The sequence below is a fragment of the Melanostigma gelatinosum genome (genome assembly GCF_949748355.1).
Source record: "Melanostigma gelatinosum genome assembly, chromosome: 16".
Lineage (NCBI taxonomy): Eukaryota > Metazoa > Chordata > Actinopteri > Perciformes > Zoarcidae > Melanostigma > Melanostigma gelatinosum.
The window spans coordinates 17,461,779-17,473,487 of NC_136649.1; the positions used below are offsets into that span (position 1 = coordinate 17,461,779).

Consider the following 11,709-nt stretch of genomic DNA (forward strand, 5'->3'; position numbering starts at 1 on the left):
TAAGGTGCTTTCTTGAGTTTCTAAATGTTCTTTAAATCTAGAATGTCAGTGTCATCTGTATCACTCATGTCCTTTCAGTATCAGGGACCTTTGCCTTTCACTTTCCCCCCTGAGCTCCTTTGAGAGTAAAACCTTGAACTGGTCAGTTTACATCAGTCCATGTTCCAGATGTCAGGATATTCTAGGTTTTAGTAAACCCGTATTGTGTAACACTTGGTCACCACTGCTTTAACTAAATCATCAGCACGCATGTCTAGACTGCTGAAACAACAAATGCCCAGATACAGATCTTTTTTAAATTTTTTTTTAAAGACGGTTCTGTTAAGTGTCATGTTTTTGCAATGAAACAAGGCAAACAACTGAGTAATGGCTGGAAATACCCGCACACTCTTGAGGCAGCTGATGTGTACACTGACCAGGCAGGGCTTTGAGATACTGTGGCATGATCTCACCTCAGACCGTCCATTTTCCCACATTCACACATGGTTAGATTGATGCCGCACATGTGCTTAACTTGCGCTGCCGTGTTGTTCGACAGTGAGTCATATCAGCGTATTAAAAGATGGCGAGCAGCACAGCGGGGAGTAAGCTGACACCAACGAGCAGTAGTCCAGCAGGGAGGGAGCTCCCAGGTCGTTGGAGCCCCACGCACACACACACATGTGCTGTACCAGTGATGAGAAACTCAGCTGTAAAGCTGCTCTCCTCTACTGCCTGTCCCTGCATTGCTGGTTTTAAATGCATGGTGATTCTGTTGTATGTTTCCTGTGGTGTTGTGTTGACACTTCTCCTCGGGGCCCTTCTGCAACATTGTCGTCATGGAAAGCAAATGCTCTTGACCGGAGGAACAGTCTGTTTCAGACCATATGCTAATAAACTGGTAGCGCTGAAGGTCCCTGTGGTCCAGTGTGCAAACTGCAGCCAAGCTAAAGGAAATGACTGTTGTAAACACAGAAGGAGTTTTTGTTTTGTCTCCTGGCGTTAGTGGAATCTCTGGCCTTGCAGGGTTCATAGACAAGCCTTTGTTTCCAGAAGCTAAAAAACATTGACTGGTCACACCGGTTGTTTTTGCAATATACTGCATGTCCCATTATGTTCACATGAGTTTAAGGTGCCTTGTGTCACACAGGGCAGGAATATGTTTTCACTTGAGCGACACAAGATTATTTTCCCACAGTGTGTATTGTTCAAGATTAATTGAATTCTAACTTTAGATTGGCTCTACAAATATAGCAGCTATTGTGATTTTAAGTCGACAGTGTTTCCTTTCACTCTCGACCAATGGACAAATGTTATTGCATGTAATGGGAGGAATTCCCAAGGATTTCTTTTGTGATTATGACCCTCAGGGATCCCATTTCTTCAAACTGTACTTGTATCTTTCTCGTTTGATTTTTTTTGTCGCAGTTCCCAACAGTGCTCTTTATGGCACTTTTTGTTTGCGCGCACCAAACTCAACGTAGACGCAATTTAAGCATGTCTGAAGGGGAGGATCGCCTCATTGCTTTAACAGGGGCCAAAAATGAAGAAAAAAAGCTGAAACAGGCTTCGTTTTAATGACAGATAATCCAGTTACAAACTCGTGCAACTCGTCAAACGGTTTGCTTTCCAGGTTGTGGCTTTGTGATGTAAATGGGACGTGAAGCTCTGGGAGCACTGAGGCAAAGAGGAAAGGTTTTTAGGTCAGTGTTTGCCACAGGCTTGCCCTCTACTCTGACTGCACACTTTGACTTGAGGCTTCTGTGGGCCCAGCAGCCACCGACTGGGACTCCCGTCAGCTGTCTTGTCTTTTTTTGCTTTTTGCCGGTGGTGTTGCAACTCAGCATGTGGAGGGAAATGGGTCAGTTAATTAGGCACTGCAACATCCATGCTTTGGTTGGATGGTAAAATAACTGACAAGGAGAAGATGGTAGCAAATACTGTGGTTTCATGGCTTAAGCCATTGAAGCTTGCACCATCTTGCAATTTTGCAGGTAATTATTAGCTATTAAGATGGGTTCGTAGTACGTCAGTAGACTTTTGTATGTAAGTATTTTAACATTATGCTGCACTACTTGTCAATATATGCTGTAATTGTATTTCGTCACACCTCTTCCACGGCGTTCTTGATCTTTTGTTACTCCTGATCACTTCTGATTGTTAAAAAACTCCGAGGCCCACCTTCCCAAATAGATAAGAAGAAATGTTGCTTACCCTCACCCATCACTGCCTGACATTTTTAATCAAATAAATGTATTCAGGTTCATATTTGCTCACCACACACTTTGGAGCTTTTACTGGTGCCGGGTTGTCTCACTTTTTCCTTTCAAAAAACGATCCATTTTGTGTCACTGCATCTGAGGGAATGTTAGCTAACAGTGGCAAAACACATGTGTCTCTTGCTGATGATGTGTCGTGATTGGTGTGTCGATATTCAAATTTCACTGGTCATAGAAATTATGCTTTTTAATGTTAAGTTTGTTTTATTCATCTTTAATACCCTTTCCTTTTCCACCACGAGGTGAAACCTTCATACTGTAGATGTTCAATTTCTATTCGAGTGCAAATCAGTAACATTGAGCTGACGCATGTACTGTACCGAGGCGGCATTGACTGCAAACCAACACAGTTTGCATGAATCTGAAGCAAAATGTCTTTTTGTTCATTCTGATTCTTTCAACTTTTCACTGACCTCCTCGTTTGTGCTCTTCAACTCACAGGCCACTGCAGCATGAGGAGGGTCTCTGGGATGGTCAGATGCAGAGTGCCTATAGCTTGGTGACAGGGGTGAACCCCCAGCAGCGCTACCAGCCCACCCAAGAGAGCTACCAGCTTCAGTTTGCTATACAGAAACTGCAACAGCAGAAACTACAGTCTCAACAATTTCTGGACCAAGGCCATTGCAGACACCAGGTATATAACAGCGTTTGGGTTGTGTTTGAGAACTATCGCGCTATTGTTCAGGAAAACTCATATTTGTGCCTGTACAGAATATTCCCTTACCGAAGCACTGCGCCCGCCAAAGTAGTGCAAAATACACCCACGTCAAGGGGAAAGCTTTCATGTTAGCATTTTCAGAGCTATTCTAAGATTCTCTTTCCAAACCGCTTAAAAAGAATGGTGTTCGTGAGAATATCCTCCTCAACAGAAGCTCATTCCTGGAGAGCCAAACATGACTCCTCACTCCAAGATTACATTGTTTGGCTGATTGACTCTGCTAGGTTTACATTGGAAGGTGAGTGATCAAGGAATGCTGCCCAGGAGGGCACCAGAGAGGCCCCGGTACAGACTCCGTTATGAGCTTGAAGTTTTTACAGTACATATCAGATTTGAGCTCCATTTCCATTCCAATTACAACACAAATAAAAGTTTGGGATATGAGATTTTCTCAGCAGTAGTAATGTAGCAACAAAAAGCATTTTTGTCTGACTAGCTGTGACGGATGTGATTTAGCTGTTTTTACAGGGAGATTAGAAAGGTAAAGAGGTCATGGTCATTTTTGCGCAGCATCATTTTAATGTTTAGAGAAAAAAAACAGCCCCCCTGTTTTTTTAGTATAATTGCTTTGAAAGAGGATCTTAAACGGAAGAGTGAATTCATTTTCAAGAGGATTTTTGTATCCATCTATGGATGGATAGAAATGGAGACAGGACAGTGTCATGGGACATGCCATGCCTTTCCTCTGTTCCACTCCCCTTCTCATTTCGTCTCATAGTCCGAACACAGTTGACCAAATGTCCTTTATTGTTGACGTGCTCCATCACACTCCTGCATGAGTTCTTTATAACAGAGAGTTGTTGAACCCTCACAGACTGAGCTCATAGGAAGGCTGACTCTGGATATACTGTAACTGTCTCACCATCAAATCAGACGTCCCTCTTTAAAACTCTTTGATCGGTCCAGGAACTAGTACGTCACATCCCTGAATTCCCATTGCTGTTTTTTTATGGCTTCCTGGTGAAATGAATTGATCATTTAGGATTATTTGAAGAGACAAAGGAAGCGCTTCACCAAGTGCGAGTGCCCATGTGTGAGCGTGTGCTTCTGTGAGATGACAAAGAGACAGGGGGCTGTTCCGGCACTCCAGTCCACGTTCCGGTTACTGGGTGCAGACTGCGCGGCTCCTCCACAGGCTTGGCTCCGAGCCACCTGGCAGCCAAAGAAAGGTGGCCTTCCTGGTCCCGCTCAAACTGAATTGCGACCGTGGGTCTCGCAACCTGGAAACTCAGCTTCTCATTTATCAACACACAAATTACATCAGATATTCCCCGTCACACTGGCGGCCCCTTTGAACGGCTGCACCGTGAGGCTGGAGAACCATTAGCCTGTTAGATAGCCGTATGAAGCTGCTGAGAAAATAGCATTGACGTGAGATGTGGAAGGAATGTATGCAAAGCATTCACCAGCACTGCAAGGACAGAGTGAAATGTAACTCTATTTTATTATGTCAAAAACTAAACGGCATTTCCCCCCTTCCCAAGGCTTTAAAGAGATCTTATAAACAAATAAATAATGTGAAGAATTTGCTTTTTAGTGCTGCCGACGGCAAAAAAAAGGGTCTTGTTTTGATACTGGATGGCATTTCATTTATGTCTGCTCTAATTCACTTTGATATTTCACCTAAATGACCAGAGAATACATTTTATTTTCCCATGACTAACCCGTTCTAAATGTGATTGCTCTTCCTGCTCCTCTTTTGGGTCACCTACACATTGAGAATATCCTGATTCAAAACAACCATACCTTTGAATTTAAAAATAATTTAGATTATGTATGATCTCATACCTTTGCCATTCTCAAAAGCCAATAGAGTATTGTTGTGTTTATTACCCTGTATTGCCCTAACATTTGAATGATTCAATTTATCTGTATGAAATTGTTAATTCTTAAAAATGAAACATCTTACAGCACTGACAGCTTTATAATGCCTGTCCTTAAAGGTTAAACTTCAATCGTAAACTCAATGATGCTAACCTTAAATAACTGCTGTTTTTCTTCTTTCTTAGGCTCAATTTCCAGACCAGACGAGTACTCAACACGCTCAGGCTTCCAAAAACTCATCCGGCTGCCCTCCGTCCAGCTTTCATGCTCGGTCCAATCACAGTCACGGCCAGATTCAAACCTGCGTTAGTCCTGTTCTCGCCCCAAAGCCACCCAGCAGTGCCCGAGAGGGACAGATCAGGAAAACAGCGACTAAGCGTCTCATCAAGTAAGACCGGCCTACCAACTGAATGCATTTAGTCCTGATTTACTTCTTCCTGACTCCTGATGATACTTAAATCCAGTATAGCTGAGAGTTTAACAAAGTCACCAGGTAATGGATAGCCCATTCAGTGATTGCAGTGGGTTGGTATTGATTGGCCGCTGCTTGTGGATTGAGACAAAGCGCATGGCATCGGTGAGTTCAAGGGGATAGGGTTCATGCTAATGAGCGTTATATGTGAGTGCTCCCAGTCTTTTGGCCGCAGGGTGTATCTGTAAACAGCCTCATCACAGGCCTGATTTCTGCCTGAACCGTAAACAGAACGTAGTTAAGTGGAAGGGCCCCGGGTTCCGAGCGCCGTTTAATTCCTGTTTGGTTTGGAGATAAGCTGAAGAGCACAGAATTGAAAATAAAAGGAAAGGAGGGAAATAGGGCTGAACTGCCAGCTATTTCCCTGGCTTACTTTATGACTTCATGACTTTATTACTGCAACATCTGGCCAAATTACACAACAACAGCAAACCTCTGTGATCAGTGTTAGCAGTCGCAGTGGTAAAGGGCTCTTTACGCTCCTCTAATGTGTAAGACAAAAGGACACAAAACTCTCCATTTCTCTGTTTGACTTAATTCATTTATTGCCACTTTGCAGGTCTCCTGACAATCTAAGCAGTAGAGTTTGAGAGTAGCAGGTAGCACCGAGCAAAGCCCTCGCTCTGCTGACGTGTTACGTTCAGTCATCTTACTCGACTGGACAAACTGTAGCTGGCAAGCCAAGAGTTAAGAGGGCAGGGGTGCAGCGCAGGGCTTCCAGAATAGGTTAGGGGCGGCCGGATAGGTGCTGTGTTTGCTCCTGTGTGTGTGTGTGTGTGTGTGTGTGTCTTCCTGGCAGTTGCTGTGTTTACCCTCTGCATGTGGAATTCCAGAGCCCCCTCACACTCTCCTCTGTCCTGCATTTTTGTGGTCGACCAGTGTGACAGGGGAGAGTGTGGGAAAAACGGAAGCTTCAGGACCAAAAATGCACCGATGGAAACAATGAAAAATAAAGAGAGGGGAAAAGAAAGAATGACAGCGAAAAGTGAACTCGGTCCGGGAGAAAGGAGATGATTGTTTGCAGAGAATAGGGGGATAATAAGTTGCTTCCCTTTATTTCCAGCGCTCATTTTTGGGGCAACTCAATACCTCTGTTATTGAGGCACATCTGAAATGCATCCCACTGTAGACCTAAGCTCCTCCAACTTACAATAGAATCACTCTGCTGGGTGTATTCAAACAGTTCAAGGTTATCCAGCTCTCCAAAACACCTTCCTCTAGCCAGCTGTTCAACTGTAAAACTGTTGCTTGATACACATTTCCCAGCACTGGCCTCGCCTGAGTCTCCCATGAGTAATCCACCGCTGATGATCACTGACAGCCTTTAGTTCAATCTATTTATCAGAATCACATTTGGTGTCTGTACTTGTTTAGGAAAGGAAGTGGAGTGAAGTCAATGCAGCAAAATGATTTCCTCAGTTTGGAGACGAAATCCTACAACAGTGCTGTCCAATCCATTTCCTTCTGAATCTGCTGACTTGTGTCCAGCGATTGAACGGAGTGATTAGTCAGCATTCACTTTTAATTGAAGACTAAAAAATGCTGAGTAGACCGCGGCAACGATTCGCAATGCCTTTTTCATTTCCAAGCTCAACTAACATGCAATCGCACTTGCTTGAAGCGAATGTGCTTCATGTTGGTATCTACTCGGCAGGGCAGGGCTCTCTGGTCCATCAACATACCACAACTGCCACCTCAAGGGGCTGCGAGGACTCAAAGTGGTATGACTTCAGTGAAGGCTTTGAAAGGAGCAATTTGCAACACAAATAAATGAGCCTGTTTGGTATTTTGTTTGCAAGGTTTGGCTAGACGCAGCTGTAACTACGGAAACCCGGGCTGTCGTGTGGCATTACTAATAGGGTGACAATTACAGCGCCACCATTAATGTCAGCCCTGCTGCTGCTTTCGCTCCCTATTCATCAGCCACAACAGTAGTTATTTTCACAGGATACTGTATACACATAGAAGCTGCCAAAAGTGTGTTTATGGTTAAACTTTATCCCCTTTGGTCAACCTGAATAACATTAAGACATGCTTGTTACCCGAATGCATGAAAAAAAAACGGCACATCAGCCATGTTTACAGAAGGCCTCCATGCTCTCTATGAGTCGTGTGAAATATTCTTTTACTTTAGGTTTATATTCCATCCGTGCATAAACTGCAAGTTCAGTTCTTGTTCTCACCTGCAGTGTTTCTGGCTGCTGCCTGACTCTTGAAGTGACAGAGTGAGAGACTGTTGACAAAGAGAGTGATGTGAAAAACCCAGAGGTCAAGTTTCCCCCTCTCTTTCAATATGAAAGGGGTTGCTTCCTGTCGAGGTATGCCACGCTTAAAGTGGGCCAGTTCTATTTGTGGTTGTGTAATGGTGTGAAAGAACAACTGTGCAGTCCCTTACAAGGAGGCAGTGTGTACCCTCATTACCTTGTTAATGCTCCTTTGGCAAGCTGCTGTTACGGGGCGAGAGGTTAATGCCAGCTAAGCTTTATTTATTGTTCCCCCGAAAAAATGCTTAGCAGATTGAATGTATAAGGTTACAGACGTGCTCTATGCTTCACCGGTTCTTATAATGGTTTATTCTTTGAAAACACTGTATTTGCTGTCTGATTATTTTTTTAAAAGAAAGAAAAAAAAGCCGATATAGTTCCCTCTCTGTGGTCTCCAAACTCCTGTATCCCTGTGAGATGAATACACACTACTGTACTGACTATTCACCCAATATGTATACGCCTTCTGTGTCTATAGCCATTGCCCTCAGGTGCACATAGTCAGCAATCGCCACAACAATCCTGTGAAAATCACATCACCGAGGACAAGGAGCCGGAATTTGGCCCCTTCTTGTCACAATAGCTCATGAGAAGCACTCAGCAAACACTTCACCCCCACCAGCCTCCAATGGCTGCACACACACACACACACACACACACACACACACACACACACACACACACACACACACACACACACACACACACACACAGAGACTATTTGAAACTGACTCCACTCCTCTGGAGTTGCCACAAACAGTTTCCAGCTGTTATTTATTTATTTGGATATTGAGCTCTAAGTGGGACAGTACATTGGGATGAATCCATAGCTTTGACCTGGGCTGTGGAGATACACAGATACAGTTCGTCGTCGTATGTATAACAACTTGGGGAATGATCTTTTTGCTCATCACCGACACTTATCGTCTCTTTATTAACAGGCAGACGTCCGCAGAGAGTTCAGCCAGTGGAAGCTTGCCCAGCGGCCAGCATGTGGTCTACGAAGCCATCTGTGGTAGAACAGGTGGGTCTGATGCTGCAGTCCTACACACGCTTAGTACCGAGCTGTAACTTGGCCTGTTGGTGTTATGCCCTTTCTATGCCAGTGTCCGTGATTACGGCCAGGCATAGTGGACATTCCCCGTGGAGGACTGATAAACACCACTGGATATTTTTAGCCAGCTCCTGCCTGCGCACTGGTGTGTAGCATTATGTCAATGTAGTCTGCACACTATATTGTCATAATGATAAATAAAGTACAAACTTTAATTACAACCTTGTTGCAATAGTACAAGTGAGGTTTTATTGGCTATTATATCATAAGACTTGTGTCATAACCCTCTTTTAAGTTTATGACAGAAGCAGCCAGATCTGAATGTGCACAAACAAACTCTCCAGTGCTGTAATTTGCCATTTGATCATATTTCTTTTTTTTAAGAGTAGAGGTCAGATTACTGCAGAAAGATAAAGAGGCATAGCAGTGATGACATCTTTCTTTTGTAATGAGATCCAGTGATGGGAACAGTTTGAGCATTCCCATCTGTTGGTCATTGCTACGCAGTCGTAATCACTGTCTGTCCGCCAAACGTGGCGTCCAGTTGTACCCCAGAAATCACAGTGAGAGAATGAAAAATCGAGCTCAGTCTTTGCTAAGTGTATTATGAGTAATGCACTGCAATTGTGGTTGCATGCACTCACGTGTGCTCTGTCATCCTGCCCTATTTCCACAACTCTTTCCATCCCGAGCGAAGTGTTGAGCTTATTGCAGTAACAGTGATATTAAGCAGTTTGCGCTGATGCACACATCTGTTTGCCTGATCAAGAGCTTTTCTTTCCATAGACCCACTATACATTAGCATTAGCAAATCGTACCATTCATCACATAACGTGTGTGACCCAGAAATCAGCTTGTCGGAAAAACACAGTAGCTTTGCACCACCCAGAACCCCCCCCCCCCAAAAAAGAAATTCAGTGCCTGTGTCTGTGACCAGAACACTTCTTTTCGTTCTTCGTCTTCCCCCCCAAAACTATGGAGGCTGGCTTAAGTTAACAAACATCTTATAAACTCATCAATTACTGTAACTGGATCCGTTGGGAGAAGCTTCTGAATCTCATGAATGCATTTTTTCCGTCGTTCCGGGCTTAAAGGGTTGGGGAGATGCTTCGCTCTTAACTAAAAACAAACCCAGTACCGAAACCAGCTAGCAAGGCAGGTTAAACTGTGCTTTTTAGAATGGGACTGGGAGTTGAACAGAGACTCAGTGGGGTGTGTTGGGAGGAGGGGGGGGGGGTGTTATTGTGGAGCTTAGGAGTGCGTCAGGTCTTTCTGCCTGCCCAGTGTACCTTTGTAGCGAGATGACTGAGCTCCCCTGATTGACTCTGACAGGGAGTTAGAGCGGGTCCAAACGGAGAGCATTCTCTATGATCAGCTGTCAACCGCCATTAATCACACCCTCCCTTTATCTCTCTCTCTTGTGCGCTCTCTTAATCTCTTCCTCTCTTTGCTCATACAACTCTCCCTTTATCCTCTGAAAACTGTTCCTGCTCCCTCAACCCATTCCCCCTTTTTCCTTCCCCACTTCTTCTGTGTTCATTTTTGACATGAGATGAAGGGAGGGTTTTGATGAGGACCTATCATAGCTTACAAACCTTAGATCATATCGACCACATGTGTTTTACAATGCTTGCCTTGAAGTTCTCATGGCTCCACAGCTGGTGACTGGGGAGATTTATTGCTTTCAGTTTGAGAAGGAAATGAATGCTGCACTTGTGCCATTTTAATGGGAGTCTGATCATGTCAGGACGGATAGCGTAGGCCTCTCTCTATCAAAATACGACTGTGTGGTGCCCTGTTGAGAAAGGATTAGTTATTGGCCGTCATCCGCTTTTCATATGTGTTGTGTAAGTTGTTGGATGTTTGATTCGAAGCGATACTGTTGAATATTTATGGGAGGTAGCTGATTATACTGATTATACTGAGCCACTTGTTAGACCGACTGTTGACACCATTTCTTCCGTCATTTTTAGTTCCAAGCGTCGTCTGGAGAGGGACATGCTAGAGGCAGTGTTGTCCCTTTATCTTTTCTCTTGCCGAGCCGGAGGAAGCTGCTTCCAGCGGTCATGTCATCGGATTGGAAGTCAGGGAGATGTTTTCGTTTTCCAGTTAGTCAGGCCCCACGATGTAAAAGAGCACCAAAATAAACAGAGTGTGCAGAGAGGGAATGAAAGGAAATACTGTTTGGGAGCACAAACACGGCAGCTCTAACTGTACTTGGAATGCCCTTTTCTACTGGATGCCTGGCCCTGAGCCAGCAGATAGGATGAGTAGCTGAGAATGAAGTGACAATCAGACACCAGGCTAAGCCCTGAGGTGACAGAGCAGATCCGCTGGTGACCACCATGACCAAAAGTTTAAAAGATCAACAAAACATTCACCGGGAGGGTTCTAGTGCACTCTCTAGAAGTAAGACTCTTTCATCTTTGTTTGTGCTGTAGGGAAACCTTGTGCTGCCGTTCGATCTCTTTTTATTCATTTTACTTTCATCAATTGCTTCCCAAGGTCTTTCTGTGCACCGCAATCTGTTCCAGGGCCAGGAGGCTGGTCACAGATGACATGAAAGCGACCAGCGGCGCGTCCTGCCCCTCTGCTGGCCTGACAGGTGTCTCTGCATGTAACTACATCCTCACAGAGGTGTATTCTGGGAAAGGACAACAGCAACAGATGGACATATCCGAGACATCAAACAGGGTGCTCTTCATTTCTCCATGATACAGCCACGGACTTGCAAGAGGATAGTCTTCCAGGCCAGGAATGCCCAGCTTTCTATTATTTGCTCAGCTCAACATTAGTTGGCCTTTACAGCTCCTTCCCACCCTCCGCTCACCCCCCCCCCCCCCTTGGCTACTCTCACACATCCCAACAGTTGTCCGCCCTCATTCTCTCCATGCTACTGATACGGCAGAGAGATTTCACTGACAGATAGCCTTCAGCAGATGGTTCTTCAATGCCCCAGTGGCATTTCAACCTTTTCTTCTCTGCTCATGCAGTAGCATGCGCACCGCTAGCCATTCGTGGAGATTTTATCTTCCTAGAAGGTTATACAAACAGACAAGCATGCAGAGAAGCTTCTCTCACGAGAAGACTCTTGGTATTAGACGCTCCAACTCCAGGTC

General features: G+C 44.6%; 1 protein-coding gene across 1 annotated transcript in view; it reads left to right on the top strand.

Annotated features, from left to right (window-relative positions):
• Nucleotides 1–11,404, top strand: part of ttll5 (tubulin tyrosine ligase-like family, member 5) — a gene marked incomplete at its 5' end in the record, with an annotated part of 40,072 nt that extends 28,668 nt beyond the window's left edge. The window contains 4 exons of the mRNA XM_079287249.1: nt 2,700–2,892; nt 4,986–5,188; nt 8,478–8,560; nt 11,096–11,404. Coding sequence (XP_079143375.1) covers nt 2,700–2,892; nt 4,986–5,188; nt 8,478–8,560; nt 11,096–11,148 — 532 coding nt within the window. The 3' untranslated portion in view covers nt 11,149–11,404. The remainder of the gene's footprint in view (nt 1–2,699; nt 2,893–4,985; nt 5,189–8,477; nt 8,561–11,095) is intronic.
• Between the last annotated feature and the right edge of the window lie 305 nt (nt 11,405–11,709).